The sequence below is a fragment of the Pleurodeles waltl genome, chromosome 6 (genome assembly GCF_031143425.1).
Source record: "Pleurodeles waltl isolate 20211129_DDA chromosome 6, aPleWal1.hap1.20221129, whole genome shotgun sequence".
NCBI classification, from domain to species: domain Eukaryota; kingdom Metazoa; phylum Chordata; class Amphibia; order Caudata; family Salamandridae; genus Pleurodeles; species Pleurodeles waltl.
In genome coordinates, this window is record NC_090445.1 from 1,511,121,741 (window position 1) to 1,511,144,263 (window position 22,523).

General features: G+C 42.5%; 1 protein-coding gene across 4 annotated transcripts in view; it reads left to right on the forward strand.

Annotated features, from left to right (window-relative positions):
- Positions 1–22,523, forward strand: part of GNB1 (G protein subunit beta 1) — a 360,950-nt gene that overhangs the window by 158,270 nt on the left and 180,157 nt on the right. For all 4 annotated transcript variants that reach the window (XM_069241008.1, XM_069241010.1, XM_069241009.1 and 1 more), the window contains one exon: positions 20,232–20,394. In XM_069241008.1, coding sequence (XP_069097109.1) covers positions 20,232–20,394 — 163 coding nt within the window. The remainder of the gene's footprint in view (positions 1–20,231; positions 20,395–22,523) is intronic.

The following is a 22,523-nucleotide window of genomic DNA, read 5'->3' on the forward strand; positions in this document are numbered from 1 at the left end:
CTGACGCCAACCCAAACTGCATACTTACATACTGAAAGCATCCATATGGGTTATAAAAGCTGTGATTTTCCTACTTTGTTCTTGTAATGCTACTTGGTATGCTGAAGAGAGGTCTATTGTTAAAACCATGTCATGCTCTTAATTTTGGACAGCAACTGATTTAATTTTGGTAATGAGTATTTGTCAACTAGTATCTGCCGGCTTACCTGTCCCAAGTCAACACATTGTGTGGTCTTACTGTTACTTTTTTCTTGTAACTACAACTAGACATCCATTCAGATTATTCTATTCTTTCAATTATATCTGCTTGCCCCAACCTTAACAATTCCTTTTCCATTTCACTTCACTGCGAATGGTACATTCCTTACTTTGTAATTTTATCGGAACTGCCCCCTCATTGGGCAAAGATTTATGCTTGAATCTTTTTAATCTACCTATCCTTTCTGAAAATACCTCTTGATAGTCCGTGTATTTTCTCTTACACTGTCCTTCTCATCCACCATTAACACTTGTTCCCTACTGTTGGGATTTAGAATATCTAAACTCCTATGATCTCTCCTCAATGTACATTTTTCCATTAGCCTGTCTGCCTTTAAACTTGAATGTGACTTTTCAATAGCCTACCACTGGTATGCTTCCCCCCCTGTAAAACTTTCAGGATTGTTATCTGATTTCTTTAGCTCACTTTCTATATGTTGCACAAACTTCTCTCTCCAAATTGCCAAGTTAATGATTATTCCGCTACCAAATCACTGGAATACCTGCAATTATGACTTCACATCTAGGCTTACTTCTTGACTCCATTCCGACCTCCAATACTTCATCCTGCAAAATTAAAATGCAATCCTCTTTCTGAAAAATCTTCCTCCGTAGTAAACTCCTTTTGTGATTCTGACATGCTTTACTCTTTTCTTGCTTCTTTTTTTCGACAATTGCGCTCAGTGACCTACTAAATGACAATTAGAACACTTTTGATTGCTAGCTTTACAATTCTTACTGTTTGCCTAATGTTCACGACTTCCACATCTATAACAACTCAACTCACTGTCGCCTCTTTATGTACACTTCTATTTTATTTCTAAAAGCATCTCTGTGAACCTTTCTTAAAACTGTTACCATTGTTTTTTCCACTAACAGCACAAATTTACAATTCTCTGCTTTCTTATAATGCCGCTTTGGCACATCTATTTGAGATTTCCGTCTTTCTCACTATTGCCACCACTTACTTTAAAGTTGCATCTTCACACACTCAATCTTTTCTGCACTTTTTTATTGTTGGTATGCATTATGACTTCATCTCTGATTAAGTCCTCTTGTAGGGTACCAAATCTGTGCGATATTGCTAACTTCTTTAGCATAGACACAGTCCTCTATAGTTTCTTTTTGTTCTTGTTTTCTATGGAAAAATGTATACCTATCAATTGCTACACATACTGTCGGTTAACAATTTTCTAAATCTTCCAATGCATTATTATACACCTCTCTTTAGCACTTGTTTTTTTTTTTTTTTCCCCCATCTGACTGTACTGCCTTAAGCACCCTGATCCCGATGAATGCATTAAAATGTCCTTTCTGACATTAATGTTTCATTGTTTATGGTTGACAAGTAATTACAAAAATAGTCCCTCCATTCTTGCAATGTCATTCGTGGTTCCCCCGGTTCTGGCAAAAATAGAATAGGTGGTGTTAAAGTGAAGGTTTGTGAGGCACACATTTCTACCTGCTAACCCCACTGTCTTATATGTGCAGTTTGTCCCAACTTCCCTAAAGAATGTTACTTGTATAATCACTTTTTTTTTCTTTTTGTTTTAAAGGCGGTCTGCCCAGACTTAAAATTAAATTTCTTAAAATGTGCACAATACCATCAATAAACGCACAGCCGATAAGTAACTTCACTCTGTATCAATCAAAAAGGTGTGCGTCTCACCATAGATGGACACCTGCTCAGTTAATGTACTTACAATGCGTGCCTGCCCTTTCCAAGATGACGCCTCCAACGTGTTACGTGAGACGTTTAAGTCTCCTATTCACTACTTTGTTACGCCGTCCTCCGCTCACCCAATGGCTCAGCTGAGTGGAATCTATGCAGTTGAACGTTCTGCCTCCCTGCAGCAATTGTCAGGTGTATGCCGAGCACCAACTGTAACCGCTTCACCCTCTGATTTCAGCTCAGTTGGTAATTTCATATTCTCCACGCTCTATCACTAGAATGATTCCTCCACTGTTCATCTATTCTCCTCCTCTTTCAAAATCTTCCGTTCTAATTCAAAGTACTCGAACCTCCAAACGTAGGAAAAATCTATTTTACCACGGTGGTTCTCACAGAAATGACACCTCAGTCCACACGTTGTAATGATGAAGCTTTACCAAGTAGTAAATATACTTCTTAGTTGCCAACTCTGCATATTACACTACAGCAATGAACAGCGTCTTGCCTCTCGTCCTTTCATTTCCCAGCTGTCTGCTTGAATGTTCTCACCCCTTACATCAACCTCCCTCCAACATTCTATTACTACTGCATACCTTCTTCTATGGTTGCCAAGTAGCAACACCACACAGTACGAGGATTGAGCATTCCTACGCAGTAGGCTTCAGACTATTTTTAATCATAGCATTCATATTTGGTTCATGAAAAATTCAGAACAAAATAGCCCAGCAAAATAGGAGTTGGTGTTCTGTGGGATGTATTTTTGAGTATAGATATGTCTGAAAGTTAAGTTTGGGTTACCCAGATAACATATTCCTTCTAAAGAGGTACAACTCCTACGTTCTGCCACAGATGTTTGCCTCCTATGTATAGTTTCACATACTTATTAATGCTTATGTCGCAAGTTTTTTTTGTTTCTTTTTTTTTTTTTTTTTTTTTTTTTTTTTTTTTTTTTTAGAGATAAGGAGTCCAATGCCAGTAGTTTTGTTTTTTGAGTTGTTGACTACAGCTATAATTGTTGCATAACTTGTTTATGAGCACCAAACACCTACATCTGCAATTCTTCTCAAAATTCGCCACTATTTTTTGATAGACCTGATTGCCTAGTGACATAATGGTTGGCTTCTCTGGGATAGCGGTAGAGAAATTGTATGGATGGACTACAGATAGGGACCAGAATTTCAAATTTACTCCTTTTTGGCTTGATGGAAATCCATGCATTTATTTTGAAAAATACCTTAACAGGGCCACATCTTGTATTGGTTTATTGCCATTTGGGATTATAAAATGCTCATGGTCTCAAGACGTGGTTTGAACTGGTTATGTGTCTGCATGAGAGTTGATTTAAAATGTTTGGTGGCTATTTTTACATAATCAGATGTGTCAGATTATGCATCCCATATGAATAGGGCTTGTGGTTGGACGAATAACAAATTGTTTGTTGAATTTGCCTTTGTGATGTGAGGTGCCTACAATCCCATGTTACAGTAAAAGAGGTATAAGGGAACAAGGGAGGAATAACCTCAGATCCCAAAAGGAGAATCTGGGAGTTGATTGACCCTATAGGTGTGGATCCTATATGTGTAGATACAGCCATCATAGTTGCAAATCTATTTAGATATAGATATATATGTTAGCATAAGAAACAACAAGCATTGGTAAGAAATAGCAAGACATAACTAAGGTCCAAGGGGAGGACCAAACCAAATAGGTTGAGAAGTGAAGTTAGGTCCACCATCCAAGGGTATGGAGTAGTTAGTGGGGAGCTGGGAGAACTCTGAACCCCAAGAGGTCAGTACTTAGATGACCTCCAACGGCCAGGAGAGCAGGGGTGAGTTACCTAGTTTTCCCATAGGCTAAGAAGGGGACTTAAAAAATGAACTTTACGAGAACAGGGCCAGACCAGAGGAACCCAAGGGTGGAATCTGGAAAAAGAGTGCCTGTAAGAGAAGGGACAGAGTCATTCCATGATGGAGTGTCCAGCCGGGGCAGGAGCCACTGCCCACCCTTCTGTGGGCGAAGATGTTTTGATAAGGGAGATGAGGACCAGCTGCGGAGTGCAGGAGCTGCAGATTATGTCACGGCAGTCGTCAGGTCGCAGAAGGATCAGCAGTCTGGAGGACCACCACAAAGCCTTAACAAATGCAAACTAGGGCAGAAGAAGAGTTTCAAGGCTGAAGAGGACAGCAAAGTCATGGGGACTCGACCCTTGGAGGGGAGAACGGGCTGAACCTCAGCAGTTAGGAGAGCCAGCAGAAGCAGTCGCAGCCCCCACTGGCAGCAGGCACAGTAAGTTGCGGTGAGGCCCAATCAGCACACCTGAAGAGGAGTCGCTGGAGCAGCTGAGGGGAGACTATCCTTGCATGGAAATGCTGGAGGTCAGGGCTTCTTGGAGCCTGAAGATCCCTTGAAGTAGTAGACAACAAGCCTTGGTTGCTGCAATAGTCAGGGTGGTACACAGTGGTTCTGTCCTGAAAGGAGAGGCATGGGCTCACAGTCTCCCAAAATGGACAGAGGGCAGAGAGTACCACTCCAGACTACCGCCTGTGTTGCAGGATCCATGTAGTTCCATAGGAGAGCAGATGTGCGCAGCCGAACGTCATTGTCTGAGGTGCCTGCAGATGCAGGAGGAGATACTCTTCACTGCAAGGGAGATTCCTTCTTGCTTCTTGGTGCAGCTGAAGTCTTATTAAAAAAATAAAGTACACTGTTCCAAAAGAAAAACACCGGTCTCCCAGGCACTTCTAAATATAGAAGCAAAAGCCCTCACACATCTGTATGATGTCATGCTTAATCATTGGGCTTGCTCCACGTTAGACCAGCACTGCAATGTCTGACGGGCCCCTCAAAGGGGCTCTTTGCCGGAGATCTTTTGTGATACTCTGTGCCAAAGTATGGAAAGAATAGGAGTACATTTAAACCTATAGGTCACAGAGAAAAATAGCAGAAAACAAAAAAGCTGGAGAGAAAAATATATAATAAAATTGGCTCTGACACCAACTGGAGAAACAGATTTTATTAAGTGAGAAAGGAGCCGGTCAAGATTAAAAAACAGTGTAGAGTGAGAGGGAGGTAATGATCCCACACTCTAAAAAAAAAAAAAAAAAAGGAAAAAACATTTTTCTTTGACCACTACAGAAAGTCAACCTGTTTTGCTCCTTAAAAAGTCCTAACGGATCACCTGACACTTCATCAGGACTGTGTACAATAACCTTCTCCTAAGCTTCAAGTGCAGACTACACTAAGTACATCTACGCTGGATACGCGAAAAAACTTAACATGGGTAAAAGTTACTCATATCAGTTATGTATCTAGTAGATAAAAACGGAGAGAAACCTGTGTAAACAAAAGACAGACATGCCAAATAGTTACAAGTTCCATCTATGCAATACGCAATTTATATACTCATGTAAGGTGACGTGGCACTCAGTGCTGTGTTGCCGTGCTGAGTGATATAATACAGGTCAGGTAGATAGAGCTTACCATCCTTAACTAGGGACAGGGCTCCATGGGGAAGAGCGGGTCTGTAGATTGTTGTTGTTTATACAGAGGTATAGTGAAAAATAAATTATGTCAAGCAATAAACACTCAAAACAAACAGTCTTATCGTATCTTTGTAATGCTGTTCCAAATATTGGGTAAAGAATGTTGAAATTCGACATGTATTAAATAATTCTGGTGTAATATGAAAATCAAAATCCCTCGGGTAAAAAGTACCAATTGGGTGTAAAATAGCAAGTCAACACACGGTACTTGTTAAACAGTCATGGCTGCAATGGAGTCAGAGTATCTCATCCAACCAGAATAGAATGTTTCTTCAAAGAAGACAAAACCATTTCATAACTACAGCATCGGAATCAGGACAGTGTCTCCACAAAATAACCGCACCGTGAGCCCATGGTGCCGTCGGGTTAAGTTGTAAATGTGTAATTGAAGTATCCTACATAAAAAGGGGAGAGTGCTCTGTCAATGCGTCAATATTTAAAGTGCCGCAAACTGCTCAGTAAAAAGGAACGATATGAAGGAAAATCAAAGCGCTCACCTGGAATGGCCTTACTCACTTTTAAACGAAGGTTTGCAGCCGGAGACCTACCCCTGGGCCGCATTCCCTAAAAGCAAGATGCCAACGCGGCTCCCAGGTCAAATAGAGAGGTCGGGGCACGGACAGCCAATCGGAATAAGAATTTTCTCACCTGTAGACTGTAGGACTTTGAAATGAAAAAACGGACTCACTTTTATGTAAAGCTCAAAAGGTAACTGCCTTCTAGTAAGTCAAACAAATCTATAGATAAAGAAATAAACTGTTGAGACTTCAATGTGAAGAAATCTACAATAGTCATTACAAAAGATTTGTCAGTGAGTAAAAGGATGTTTAAATTATGTTTAGCTCACATAATTGTCAAAATCCAAAACAATCACTGTAAAAAGATTGAGCGCAAAAAAAGGGTGTGAATACACTATTTTACAAAAATCATCTTAAGGTGGTCGAAGGGGCATGATAGCATCCATAAAAATGGCCCCTATCAACATCATGTCAGTGAATAGCTCAAACTGGCGCACATGGGTTGAAAATCAAAAGATGGCTGTCCAGAAAGTGCTACAACTAGGAATATCGATGGTGGGGTGTAAAAAAAAAAAAAAAAAAAAAAACACCTCATCTAGTAGAAATGGAGACACTCAACCAAGGTATTTCATCGTTTAGTCCATGTATATGAGGAGTTCCCAATTAAAACACCCAACATTGTTCTACTTCTAACAAAGATTTAGAAGAAGATTTTAAAGTGTCAAGAACAACCCACCACATGTTGTCAGGGGTATGTTGTACATCATGGTAATGCACACTCAGTTTAGTAGTAAGGCGCCCACATCTAATGTTGCTGTGATGCTCATTAATTCAAATTTTGACAGGTCTTGTGGTCATGCCTATGTATTGTAAGTTGCAAGGGCAACTAATCATGTAGATACTATTTAGAGTGTCACGGTTCTTGTGTTTTACAAGAGACGCCAGGTGCCAATAGGTTCCAAATTTTAGTAAGTGAACACACATTACAATTGCCACACGGATGGTGACCCATGAATGGTGGAAGTCGCCAATGTGTCATCTGGTCAGATTCCTTGTAGGTTGTCACTGGTCTTGTGTGTACGACTAAGTCCTTAATACTAGTAGTCCTTTTAAAACTGAATAAAGGTTTTGGTACTGCTACTCCCCCACTGGTGAGAATCGACCAGCGTTTGTTAATTAGTTTTTTTAAGGTGTTAGACAATGGGGTATACGTGGAGACGCAGGTAAGTCAAGCTGCAGTTTCTTTAGGTTCAGTTGTCAATAAATTGTCCCTCGTTGTTTCAGGCCTGTTTGCAGGCTGAATTAATGATTTTCTGTGGGTAGTGTATCATGTAGTTTAATCACTAAATCATTGGCTTGTGCTTCAAAAGTCTGAATATTGCTACAGTTACGACAAAGTTGTAAGTACTATCCATACAGTAAATTGTCTTGTAAAGCTTTTCGGTGATGTCTCTCATACAGTAGTAAACTATTGCGATCTGTTGTTGTTTGATAAGTGTAGGTTTGTAGTTTGCCACAGTTAATGGTAATGAGATCCAAGAAGGAAACACTTGTTGGGGAAACTGTTGAGGTGAACTTCAAAAAGGGATCAAGTCTGTTGATCCAATTAGTGAATTAGTCAACCAAACCAATTTTTTTGTTGCGTGAAACTGTTCTGGATTCACATACTGTGCAACATTATTCCGCCATCTGGGGCTTGGGTCCTTGATTCCCCTTTTTTTTTTTTTTTTTTTTTTGGTGTGTGTTCTTGGGCTTCGTGTCTCTTACAGTTTCGTGGCTTGTCTATGCCTCACCCGCCTTGGAAGCCCCTGTGTGTGATTGCCATCTTGAGATTCTTAACCATCCTTGCCAAGTTTCCCAGGTCCATGCATTATGTGCTGCATCATTCTAAGCTTTTTCTTTGAATTCTGGTAGTCTTGTTTTTCCATTATAGAAGAGGACTACAACTCCCAGTATTCAAAGAAAAACAAAAACCTGGCGAGGAGGCACATCATGCATGGAGTTGCATAATTTATAGCCACTGAAAAACACTGAAGCAGTAAGTGGGGCACGTGGGCAAACAAGTGGGGGAGGTGGGGTCTGGCATGTACAGCCAAAGGGGGCATTTTTACTTGGGGCTGTGGACACACCCTTTTGATTTTGCTTAGTGCAACCACAAGTTTGCCATGAGAGACAACCACCAGGTTTTCAATCTGTGCTTGCCAAGGGACCACAACACCAAAGGCTGCGAGGCGTGCACCGAATTCAAACCAAAGACAGCCCAAGGGAAGCTGAGGCGGGGCCACAACCCCATGCAGGCACATAAGAGCTGCTAGCCATTGCGGGACCTTGGTCTGAGTGAGGAAGAGGATAATGTTGCAGATAGGGGCGTGACGCACAAGACTGACGCCATGGTGGAGACAATTGATGTCGACTGGGAACAGATGCAGAAAAAAACCAGCAGAAGCACAGACAAGTAATGCATAAATAACCGGGGTTAGGTGAACTGAGACCTTCAGACTAGAAACCTTCAAAGGCTGTCTCCTTGGCTGAAGGCAAATTGAAGAAGAAAAAACCCTTGGGTCCCGAAACAAGTTCACTGCAGAAGGTGCTCTTCGGAAAAACCATTAGTATCTGCAGACCGAGAGCGGGAGAGGACTAAGAAGCTGGAATCCTAACACTGGTTTAGAAGAAAAGTATGTTGAGTGGGCTTGATGCTGAAGAGTGCTCTAGGTCGACTGGAAAAAAATTGCTTGAAGCAGTTGGGAGCATACTTCCAGAAAAAGCATTTTTATACCTCCTTTTGGGAATTTGGAATTCTGTCAACCTTCCACAGAGCCATGGAAATGTCCGACCTGGAACTACCAACGACACCAGAGGAACAACACGTAATGGTCTGATAAAGATCCTTAGCCTGGAGTGGTATCCATGATGCTGAGGACATGAAAGAGGATCTCTACGCCAACTCCCTGGAAGAGGAAGTTCACATGTATCAGTTGAGGCCCATGCCTCCAGCAGGCATTGTCATGTGTAACATGGTCAACCGATCAGCAGACAAGTAAGGGGTCCAGCTAGATGAGGAAAAGATACCTGCTTCCTACTCAAAAACCTCCTACCCTCACAGAGTGAGTTCTAGTTCCCACCAATGCTTCCTATTGTTTTGGAGCAGGGAAAGGGAGCCAGCAACTTTCTAACTGGTAACACCGAGTGGACATTAACCCTGCCTACATGGTACTTAACACTAAAGTGGACTCCAACATTTCAAGAAAGAGCCAATGTTCTAACTTCGAGGGCCACCTCCTGAAAAGCAGACAAAGGATTGATATGGTGCAAAAACTGAGAGGTGCCGCAACCTGTTGATGCGTTGCCAATTCCATTTCCCTACTAGATGGGTGTGCACACCAACGCTGGGAAGAGGTGGCAAAATTGCTGAAACACCTGTCGGAGCAGTATCCGAAGAACACAAAAATGCTCATAAAGAGGGAAAGACTATAGTCAAAGTGTGCTTATATTCAGCACTAGATGCAGCAGACACAGCTAGTAGGGATATGGTATGAGACACAACACTGAGAATGTATTCCTGGCTGTAGGGGTGTCCGGTTTAAAAAGTGAAGTCAGGGCAAACATAATCAACAGCCTCCTCAACAGGGAGTAGCTCTTTGGCAGTGCGCAAGACAACACACTTCAGTATCTCAAAAAGGACAATGAGAAAAGATGGGTAGCCCCACAAGAAGACAAACAGGAAGAGAGAGCTTCAAATCCTCAGATTCTCATGAGGCCTTTCAGCAAACAAGCCATCTGCGGAGAACACAGCAGTGACAAAACCAAGCGCCCCAAAGGAAAGGGAAAAATCACATATATTATTATTATTATTTTTTTTTTTAACTGTGGGAGGTGTAAGAGCTGTTGCATAAACAAGCAATAGAAAGGATGCCTCAAAAAATCAATATTGAGTCTTCACTTTATAATCAAACTCATAAAGACACACATTCCCAGTGGCAAGACTGTAGGTGGTCATCCCACAATTGCAAGCGGGAGACTACATGGCAACTATACAGTATACAATAAAATGATGGCTGGAATGCTTGACTTAATCTCAGCCACTGCTTATTACTTTGGGCTGCATCCCAGTGCATTGTTGCTTTGTACACCATGCCACCTCAGTTTGGAGCCAGCCTTATGCAAATCAGTCTTGATCCTGCTCTATTGGTAACAGTCCAGCTCAAATTGCCATGCCAGGTCCTCCCGGAACCAGAACACAAGCCAGCTAGAAGCAGTTTTGCTCTAATTAGGGCTTATCAGCCAAGTACAGCTTGGTACCAGCAGCAGTGCCCACAGGATCCAGGTATGGGCATACCCGTCCCTCTGATGGCAACACACTAAAGTATTCAAGAAAGTGATGAATGAAATGCTTGTGTACTTTAATGTCTCCATAAGTGTAAGGGAAAGGAAGAAAGGAGCCACCTTATACTTAGTATAAATGTCACATTAAGAGACATATGCATGGCTGCTACCTGGCCATCAGTCTACATGTTCACAAAAAGCTATTGTGTAAATATCCAAGTGAATAGAGCATCCTAGGTTGAATAGAAGGTACTAAGCGTTTGTTTGCAGTTAAAGCGCATTTCAAACCCAACCACCACAAATAAGAGATGGCATTACAAAGTCAAAGCGCAGTATGTGAATCATGGAAAGATTCACACTGCCAAATGAAATGATTACCTACCAGTAGGAATAGTTTTGCAATTTACAAAATATTCTTGATCGACATGCAGCACCAATCTGCTCCTAATCAACCCCTAGCTTCCCCAAAAAACCTTAGGAAGCCACTTTACAGGTAAGATTAAAAAAAATCTATCAGGTAGCCGATGCAAGTAAAATCTAAAGATGGAGAAATACAAAAAAAAAAAGACACACAAACACTCCCCCCCCCCCCCCCCCCCCCCCCCAAAAAAAAAACAAAGAAGTACCAGACCAGACTGTGGACTCAAACTCTAGATGGCAGAATAATGCACAACATGTGATCCAGACAATTGTATTAAAGCTAAAAATAATAATCCTACTGGTAAGTAACCATATCATTCTCTCCTGTGCACACTGTTGACATGGCATATCTCTAGCCCATATGTAGTTGCTATATAAATTCTACTCTAGACGTTACACAAGACCAAAGGTAGTGAATGTACAAGTGCTGTGGGAGGAATCGAGCTTTGTACATTTGGGCAAAAAGTCCCTACTGTGCAATGCCAAAAGAGCAGTGGGATCTGGGCTTGTATTCTGAAGACTATCCTTTATTTCACCTGTTCCATCTTCTCCACGTGAAGTTGGTTAATGTTAAGTTTCTTGGTGGACTAGAATTTGGTTGTCAAACCTTTCTTGTGCTTTCTTCTCCATTGTACTCCCTGCATCATGCATACATTGAAGTCATTGTCATTTTTAATGCCTCGAGTTAAGTACTCAACCGTGCATCCCAGTGATGAGTTATGATATGCACAGCTCACTCTAATTGCTAAATTTCAGTACCACAATCTTCCCTCTTCCCTGATGTTTTCCTGCCACAATAATGCTTCCTTAATCACAGATTTTTTTTTAGGTGAATGTCCTTTTACCAGGAGCTGCTTACCAAGCTATAGAAGAAATTGATCTTATCATACACTCTGTCATACTTTTTAGGCGGGCTCTGTAATTTAGCATGGATTTGCTTTCATGTAGAATTTACCTAATTTTTTTTTTTTTTTTTACACCTGGGGAAGACCATCCTGGACTCGAGATTCTTGATTCACAGCTACAAATCAGCACTACCTGTATAATTTAACCCCTCCGCTGCCAGGCCTTTTCCCCCTCCTGTGCCAGGCCTTTTTTTGGCTATTTGGGGCAGTTCGCGCTTTGGCCACGTAAGCTAGCCAAGCCAAATTTGCGTCCTTTTTTTTCCAACATCCTAGGGATTCTAGAGGTACCCAGACTTTGTGGGTTCCCCTAAAGGAGGCTAAGAAATTAGCCAAAATACAGTGAAAATTTAGTTTAAAAAAAAAAGGGAAAAAGTGGCTGCAGAAGAAGGCTTGTGGTTTTTTTCCCTGAAAATGGCATCAACAAAGGGTTTGCGGTGCTAAAATCACCAGCTTCCCAGCTTTCAGGAACAGGCAGACTTGAATCAGAAAACCCAATTTTTCAACACAAATTTGGCATTTTACTGGGACATACCCCATTTTTACGATTTGTTTGTGCTTTCAGCCTCCTTCCAGTCAGTAACAGAAATGGGTGTGAAACCAATGCAGGATCCCAGAAACTTAAACATTTCTGAAAAGTAGTCAAAATTCTGAATTCAGCAAGGGGTAATTTGTGTAGATCCTACAAGGGTTTCCTACAGAAAATAACTGAAAAATAAAAATATTGAAATTGAGGTGGAAAAAAACAGCAATTTTTCTCTACGTTTTACTCTAACTTTTTCCTGCAATGTCAGATTTTTTTAAAGCAATATACCGTTACGTCTGCTGGACTCTTCTGGTTGCGGGGATATATAGGGCTTATAGGTTCATCAAGAACCCTAGGTACCCAGAGCCAAAATGAGCTGCACCCTGCAGTGCGTTTTCATTCTTTACTGGGTATACAGCAATTCATTTGCTGAAATATAAAGCATGAAAAATAGCTATCAAGAAAACCTTTGTATTTCCAAAATGGGCACAAGATAAGGTGTTGAGGAGCAGTGGTTATTTGCACATCTCTGAATTCCGGGGTGACCATACTAGCATGTGAATTACAGGGCATTTCTCAAATAGACGTCTTTTTTACACACACTCGTATATTTGTAAGGAAAAAATGTAGAGAAAGACAAGGGGCAATAACACTTGTTTTGCTATTCTATGTTCCCCCAAGTCTCCAGATAAAAATGGTACCTCACTTGTGTGTGTAGGCCTAGCGCCTGCGACAGGAAATGCCCCAAAACACAACGTGGACACATCACATTTTTTGAAAGAAAACAGAGGTGTTTTTTGCAAAGTGCCTACCTTTGTATTTTGGCCTCTAGCTCAGCAGGCCCGGGGGGGGGGGGCAGAAATGGTCTAAATACATTTTGCCCCCCAGGGCAACAAAAAAAAAAAAAAAAAATTGCCCTGGCGCCTAGATGTTTCTGCCCCCCCCCCCAGGAAACGACCCCTGTCTATGGGGTCGCTCACCCTGCATGACATTGGCGCACAAAAAAAAAAAATCCCAGTGCCTAGTCGTTTCTTCCCAGATTGGCGTAGCAAAAATCGTCCGGAATGGCCTAAATACAATTTTCACCCCCAGGGGAGCGACCCTTGCCTAAGGGGTCGCTCCCCACCTCTTTAAAAAAAAAAAAAAAAATCCCTGGTGCCAAGGGGTTGCTCCCTCATGCCAGTTTCACACAAAAATAATAAAATCCCGGGTGTCTAGTGGGCGTTTCAAAAGCAATCCGGCTTTTGAAACGCTCAGAGACTTCAAAGGGAAGGAAATTCCTTGAGCTCTTCCATCATAAGGGCGTGGCTTATACTCTGAACAATAAAAGGACTAATCTATTTGAAAAAATATATAAAGCCACTAAGCAAATCAAATTTATTTTTTTTGTTTCCAATTTTTCATAGTAAGGAAATTGTGCTCAATTAAAGGATTGCCAGGTGGATTATACAAGCAACTGTGTCCTATATATGACCTATTTCCTACCCAGTAATAACAGTAAAATGACATTTTTCAAGGACGAAGAGTATACTCTGCCAGTCATTGCTCTTTAATTGAAGTTTGCAAAGCTACTAGATGGTTATCTGTCAGTTTACTGAACATTACCATGTAAGGCCATGAAGTAACAGTTGGGCAAATACCATTAAGCATTGTTTGCCAATACACCGGCTTCACATTAAAGTAGGTGGACTACTGCAATGTAGTGAGTGCACAGTACAGGAATTTTGAAAAGACATACTGCAAAGAAAATGTTACTTTGCAGCTTGAGATAATCTAGTTTCTCAACAACTTCCTTCCTCCGTGGTGAAGACCAGTGCCTGTAAAAAAAAAAAAAAAAAAAAAAAAAACGTAAACCTAGTTTAAGCGTTATAAATAATTGTACTGGAAGAGCAAATGCAATATTCTCTCACATTGGGACAATTCCTTCTGAAGATATTGAAGTAGTGTGGGCTTATGATCCAACTCTTTATCCAAATGACAAACTATGGTGCATGTTTTTCCGAGTCCATTCACTAGACAACTGAATGTGTACAGCATGTGAATCTAGAAAAGTATCCAGTGTCAAACCTATTGTTACAGTTAAGTAACTTGACATAACATTGCTCACAACCAAATATTTAGGAAAGCCATAGGTGTCAACTAAATATTTGAAATGGAAGTGAAATTGATCTGAATATAAAGGATAAAATGCTCTATGTATTTAAGTGCCGTATTTTGGGGTCTATATGCAGGCAGCTTTGGCTGTTGCTTGTGAGCACTGAGACAATTCCATGGCAGGTCATGGATGGGTGCACTCTGCCATTGGCGTTACAGTGTCATTTATAGAGCTTAAGATGGCTTGGCTTTGGCAATTCTTAGGCTCACCAAGACAGTTGTCTACATTTGGCCTGTGTGTAATATATATTTGGGTGATTTTTCTTCTTTAAAATGTCTTGTCCTTTGGGATCATGGTCCCTTAATCTTGCTTTCTGTTGGATACTTCTGACTGCAAATTCCTCATCTTTAAAATATCCCTCTGGTGTTTGGGGTCGGACCAGGACTCCTAGTCATGTCAGGAGTGTGCAGTTATGGATGTGACAGCGATATGGGCAAGCTGAACATCACCAACCATCCCAGGAAGTTTCATACAGGCCACTCCCACTTGAAGTCCACAACTTGGATCCATTCCCACTTTCTAGGTCAGTCCTGACAGGTTGTAGTTGCAGGCCAAGTCTTTGGGCAAGTCCAAATCTAAGAAACACACAAAGTCCAACTAGGCCTTGTTCCTGCCTTACCACTCTCCATCTGAGTAGATGTAAGAATGTCGAGGTACCCTGCTGGCTCACTCCCTGTCCCCTACAGAGGAGCCAATTCCACACCTGATTTAGATGCACTCCGAATTCCTTGAGCTGGCTGCAACACCACAACAGATTGAAGCATTTAATGAGTCTGTGCACCACATCTATGGTACCCTACAGGTGTCCCTCGGCATGCCCTTGGGCCATGTGGATTCAAGGAGGCCTTCAGTCTGGTTACTGCTGGCAGGTCCATCCTCGACACAATCTGTGCCTCTTGAACCAGCTTGGTGTTCATCTCAGACTCCAGAGATGGTTCCAGGATCCTAACGGAATCCTGTCACGTTGACAGTGCAGGAGGAAGATGTTCATCCCATTGTTCTTTCCAGCACCTAACCGAATCAGTCTTGACCTCTGCTCAAGCTGCACTTGTGCTCAGTCCCTACATGCCCAGCCCCATATTGAGTGACTCGATAAGCCTGTGCCTTTGAAAAGTAGCTGAAGCACTGTAGGACCAGATTCTAGGCAGATTGGACTCTAACCAGAGCCAAGCAGATTTTGATGATGGTGGAGGCGAATTTTTATGGACCAACAAAGTGAGTGGTCTGGCCACTTTCCATACCATGGGTTAGTTCTTAAATAGCCTCCTCTCCCCTTTGTATAGAGGAGTCTGCTTCATTGCCCATGGTCATTAGAGCTGTGTCTGAAGTTTCAGATCTGCAGTTACATTATATATGATAAGAAACCAATATCCTCATGGAGGTGTCAAGGCCCGGACACTCCTCTTCTGAACCCTTGCTGCTGTTGAAAAAAGCCCTGACTGACTTCCTCATGGGCACTTGGGCAAAACCCTGATATTGGCCTCTTTTAAACAGACAAGTGGCACATGATCACAGATCCACTCCAGTTGACCCTGCCTTCCCAACACAACACAACACAGCACCTTACCCTCCAAGAGATGTTTTTCACGCCTCCGCAAATAGGGTTAATCTACAATTTTTCCCACTACTCATCCTCCCCACTCCTTCCACCCCCCAACAGTTGAAAAGAATTGAAACATTTGAGAGAGGATGTTTTTCCTCTACTAGTCTTGACTTCAAATCATTCAATGCCAGCTGTTTGCTGGGATGGTTTACCCTTGCATTACGGGACATGGTCACTGAGATCATACCAGTAGTTCAAGATAAAATTTGCACCAATCGGGCACAGACCATTCAAGATGGATATTATGAGGCTAAATACATCATATGGTTAGGCCTGGACGGAACAGTCTGCACCAGAGCGATACTCCATTACCGCTCATGGGTGAGATATGCAGTGTTAGAAATGGGGTCTCTAGTTGTCAGTCAGTTCGCATCATGTCCAAGTAGGGACCCTCAGTCTAGTCAGGGTAAGAGAGATACACAGCTCAGATAACTCATGCTCACATCCTTGGAAGCTTGGCACAAGCAGTCAGGTTCACCTCGCAGGCAGTGTGTAAAGTATTTGCACAAACACATATAGTAACACGGTGAAAACGCCACAAAAGAACTCCACGCTAGTTTAGAAAAATAGCTTATATTAATCTAAATAAAACACGACCAAAACAACGACAATTCAACATACTCAAGCAAACATATGAACTTTGAAATTAAAAAGACTTAATCCATAGAAATCAATGGATGTGTTTTTAGCACAAAGTACCTGGTATGCATCAAACATAAAGCTGCGCGGGTGAGTATGTCAATTCCTTACTTTCAAATGAGGCAGTGATCTATTCTTTCCCCGCATGGAAGGGATGCGTCGATTTCCAGACAAGCAACTTCAGGTCCTTGCAGTGATGTTGAAGATTTTGTCGCCCAGGGTCGATGCATGGAAAATTCTGACACAATGTCTGGAGGGTTTGGTTTGAGAACAGGTGCTTTGTCGATTCTCCAGCCGAGAGTCAGGCGCTGCATCAAATTTTCAGCTGCTGGGCAGGCGCTGTATCGATATTTCTGATGTGGTGCCTGGATTTGCCCCCTCAGGTTACCAGCTTCCACTTCTAAGGGCCCAGAGACTGGATTTGGCACCACTTGAACCAGAAATCAGCAGAAGAGTCCAGGCACTAGCAGATGAAGTCTTTGATTTCCCTAAGACTTTAGAACAGGGGCAAGCTCAGTCCAAGCCCTTGGAGAAACTTCACAAGCAGGATTTCAGAAGGCAAAGCCCAGTCCTTTGCCTCTTCAGACAGCAGCAGCAGCAAGCCAGCACTGCAAAGCAACAGGTAGTGTCTGGTCCTCCTCAAGCTTCAAGCTCTTCTCCTTGGCTGAGGTTCCTCTTGATCCAGAAGTAATCTAAAGTTTTGGAGTCAGAAGTCCAATGCTTATACTCATTTCTGCCTTTGAAGTAGGCAGACTTCAAAGGAAAGTCTTTGTAGTACCCCAGACCATGCCTCTTCCTTGCCCAGCCCCAGACACACTGTAGGGGGTTGGAGACTGTATTGTGTGAGGGCAGGCACAGCCCTTTCAAGTGCAGGTGTCAGATCTTCCCTCTCGCTGTAGCCCAGGAAGACTCATCAGGATATGCAGGACACACCTCAGCTCCCTTTATATCAGTGTCTAGAGTAAATTGACAAACAGCCCATTTGTCAGTCTGTCCTAGACATGTATTCAGCAGCCAAGCAGAGGCACAGAATGGTTAAGCAAGAAAGTGCCTACTTTGTAAAAGTGGCATTTTCAAACAGACAATCTAAAAACCAACTTTACCAAAAGAAGTATTTTTTATTTGTGAGTTCAGGGACCCCCCTCCCCCAAACTCTATATCTCTGTCTGCTTCCAGTGGGAACCTGCACTTACAAGATATTTCAAGGTAATCCCCATCTATGGGAGAGATAGGCCTTGCAATAGTGAAAATCAAATTTGGCAATATTTCACTATCGGGACATGTATAGCACAACAGTACATGTCCTACCTTTTTAAATACATTGCATCCTGCCCATGGGGCTACCTAGGGCCTATCTTAAAAGTGACTTACTTCTGGCAGGTCTGAGACATGTTTATAGGGCTACTCATGTGGGTGGCACAATCAGTCCTGCAGTCCCACTAGTAGCATTTGATTTACAGAACCCGGTTACACATGGAGCACTATACTAGGGACTTACTAGCAAATCAAATGTGCCAATCAATACAATTTAGACAGAGAGCACTTGCACTTTAGCACTGGTTAACAGTAGGAAAGTGCCTAAAGCCAACAAAAATAGGTGAAAAATTTGGAGGAAAAAGGCAAAGGTTTGGGTTTGACCCTGCAAAAAGGACCCGGTCCAACACGCAGGCTTCTTGTGTGACCTTCAGATGTCACTCATGGATATGCCTTTTCATGAGTCACCCTTATTTAGCAGGAATGCGGACTCTGCTTGACTGCTTCAAAGAAAGTAGAGCTACTGCACGTTCAGTTTGTTGCCACACCCTCAAGGAAGTATCACCAAGAATCATTCCCCTTTTTGAGGCAGCTCCAAAACTCACCACCCAACAGCAACCACCCCAGTCCCTTTGAGGTCAGGGTAGAGGATCCGGCAGACGACATCCAGGCTGAAAGTGACTGGGAATCTCGCAGTCCCTCTGGCAGCATCCTCCAAGTTGCTTTAGTTTGCTCTTAGTAGTACATGACCACTGAATGCGAGCAGGATCAATCAATTTCTCCACAGGTGACAAACCATAAGACCCAACAGATGGGTCCTGTAGATACTGTATCTGGTCTATGCCGTGCAATTCCTTTCTGTTCTTCTGCCTCTTCCACCTACATCAAAGCAGCTTTTTGTCCATTTTGTTGCAGGATGTTCAGGCTGTTTTGAGGAAAAGAGCCATAAAGTGGGTCCCGGAGGGTGTGGTATCTGGAACATCTGGCCTGAGCATCTGTCTTCCAATCGGGCTGTTTTTTTAAGAGGGTCTCCTGTAGAAGCGGCAGGGTAAGGTCTTGCACCTAGGCCTCTATTCTACAGCTCCATGTGTGGAAATTCAGTCAGCAGTTGACTGCATTCGATCTACCTACCACAGTAGTGGATGTCATCCTTCCACAAAATCTATCTACACCGAGCAGTGGGTCAATTAGTGGCTTGGCATGGAACTTGTAATACAGACCCATTGCAGGCTGAACTAGTGCATTTGTCAAATCACTTGTTTTCTCACAAATGTTTGGTCCACGTGTCGTCCTAAACCTTTTCCAATGCTAAAGTGGGTCCTTAAACTGGTCTTTAATTTCCTTCTGCTTACCCCTTTTGAGCTGCTGCACAATACGTCTTCCTACCTTGAATACTATCTTTCTTACCATGATCACCTCTTCTCGTCATGTGAGCTTCAAGTCTAGCTGCCCTACATCACCACCTTACTTGGGACAAGAAATGAAGTAGGCTTTCTTCCTTAAAATTGTGACTTCTTTCATGTTGGTTGATGCGTCACTCTTGACATTCCTTTGATTTAAGATATGTTATGTGAAGGCTAAAAAATGTAGCATCCATAAGTGCTGGAAGGGCCCATTCCACCAAGCTTGCTACCTCTTTGTTAGCACATGATCCTATCCTGATATTTAAAGGCTGCAGCGTGGGGTTATCCGTGCACACATTTGCAAAACAATAATGCAGTGAAAGCCAAGTCTGACCGGTCGGGCATTTTGGCTGTTTGATCTTGCAGGACTTTTTAGTCTGAGATATTCTACAGACTCGTCTCCTGTGAAGTTGCTGCTTTTGTATCGATTATAAAGGTGAGTAATCTGCTGTTAGAAGTATTCATCAGAAGAAGAAGTTACTTAGCTTTGGTAATGCTCTTCCTGGTGGATACTGTCCCTAACCACAGATTCCTCCCTGCCCGCTCGCCTCTTTTCAAAGGAATGGGCTCCTTTTCTGTCTGAAAAGATCCCAAATTGGAGATCTGCACAATGGCATGAACCATTCATTATTGGGCTTGGCGTTAAAGGATATGTACAGTGTCAAAAAAATAAACTAATCTTGGAGCCCATTGGGAGCACCTATATGCCTCTCCCGCTGATACATTCGGAGGAGACTTGATGCAGAGCTGCACAACACCATCTAGTGGGGTGCATGGGCTATGCTGAAAAAGTCTTTCCTACCCAGTCAGACTCCTGGGGTTAGTCTACAGGTGCAGAATATGCAAGTAAAATATCCCCCGGAAAGCATTACTGAAGGTAAGTAACTTGATTGTCGCATCTAAGTCATTCATGGAAAAAAATTGAATCTTCTTTCCAAAATACAAGCTAGAAATTGAATGGACATTATCCAAAATGTTTTCATGCCAGCTGAAAATGAAAATGTCTGTCTCTCTAGGTACATGCCATCCCTTTGCGCTCCTCTTGGGTGATGACTTGTGCGTATGCCCCGTCTGGAAACTATGTGGCATGTGGTGGACTTGACAACATATGTTCCATTTATAATCTGAAAACCCGTGAAGGAAATGTTCGAGTGAGCCGAGAATTGGCTGGGCATACAGGTAAGAGTCCTTTCGCAATGAAAAACATACTGCTGTACATGTTTATGAATCCTCTCACATCCTACACCCACCACTCCTGCACCAGCAGCGCTCCACTTACACAAACCAGTCATCACACTTGCCTGCATACTCCTCAACACCTGTTCGCTCGCCAAACACAGCACATAGATCTGGGACCACACTCCAGACCTGCTCTTTCTCAAAGAAACATGGCTACACCTAACGTCTGTATGGGACATCACTACAGCCATCTAAGCCAGCTACAAGATCGCCAGGCAAGGCAGTCAGCACAAGCCCGGAGATGGAGTTGCCATCGTATTGAATGATAGTGTCCGCTGCCCCACCTACACTGACACCTGCACCAGCTACCTGGAACGCTCCACGTTCAAGATTCAGATCACAGCAACATCTCCCTGGGTGGAACCCTCATATATTATACACCAGAACCTTGCACCAATTTTGTCAGCGACATCAAGGACTTAATTGCATCCCTCACTAGCCCCAGCACCTCCATCCTCCTTGGCAACATTAACTTACACCTAGAAGACTGCTCCAATACAAAATTTTACCCAGCATGTTATCTAACCCACCCAAATTGCCAGACACCTGTTGGACCTGATTTTCTCCTCAGTCAGCAACATCAGCCGACAAGCCAGTAACTAGGTCCCATCTACCTGAACAGTTGCATCTCCTTCCACCAACCACCCAGACACCTCTGCTCTGTAGGACTCCTACTTGCACACATTCTACACATGCACAGAACAAGATCAGAAGGACTGGTATTCTCTTACATCACTCATAGTGTGGGACGGCTTCCCATCTCTTGTTGAATAACCCAAGAAGCTGTAGACCTGGCTTTTCAGTTAACAAACCTGCCATTGGCAAGGCTAGGCGCATATGCCTGTTAAGTGCCAGTATACCCTAGTGAGTGAAAAGGCAATTTACAACTATGCCTAGCATAACTTATCAATGCAGAGCACATGACTAATGACTAGCGTCCATCCCATCTAATCACACATACGCATAATTATGCACCTGTGCTTTACTCTGATATACTATAGTTCATACTACACTGCTTACAGGAGAAAAAATGTGGAAGCTACCCATGAGTTCAGATCATTTCAAAGGTGCTTGTCTTGTGCTGCTTTTCTAATCGCTCTCAACCCACTATTACAATCACAGGCAGAGAAGGCTAGTGTTCAAATTTTAAAAATATTGGACTACATTATTTACATATAATTTTCCTACAGCCATCCTAGTGAAGAAAATCACAGGGAACTTGAAGATATTCTCCCAAGAACTCTGAATTCAATGGGCTATATAACTTATGTCAAATGATTGTTTAGAGCAAATTGCTTTTTAGCATGTATATTAGAAATCACACACAAGCATTTCAGACTTTGTTTGCCTTGTATGGAATTTTTACCACAACATGTTTTTTTTTTTGTTGCTTTTTTTTGTTCCCCCCCCCCCCCCCGCGCCTCAGTCTACAGTGATTTCCTTTTGGATTAATTGTATGTAAATATAACCCATGTTCTTCTGAGCCTGTGTTGGGTTCAGTGATATACATTGTCCCTGGTATTTTTTGCGGTTGTAAGAGAGTAAGGGGATGGTCTTGTGGCCCACAACGCCCAAACTATGGCAGTGTCCACTGCGTCTTGTTAGGAGCTTGACTTCGTGTGAAAACATGAAAAGCGAAAGCATTCGTTAATCACTCTGTGATTACTGCTATGAAGATCAATGGCAGGATTTGAAGGATAGTGCTGCAGACATTATCCATTTTACCTTGGTTTAGTCCATCACCCCTTTTTGGTATCGCTTTAATATTGAACACTACAAGTTGACTGATGAATTCTGTTTACCAAAAGACTCTGAGTGACTTACTTTAGACAGCAGTGAATCTGGCTCCCAGCCAGCTTATGGTGCGTCTACGACCAAGCTTTGGGAATAGCATTGGTAGAACTAAAATGAAGCATGTCTAATTTCATGTGTGGCAATTAGAAAATGGCTGCTTTATGGCAAAATTTTCTAGTGGAATTTAATGATGGAGGCATGTCTGATGTCCCTGGGTTACAGAATATTTGGTTAGATGTATCCATCAAAAGTAGATTCCTCACCATAGAATACTT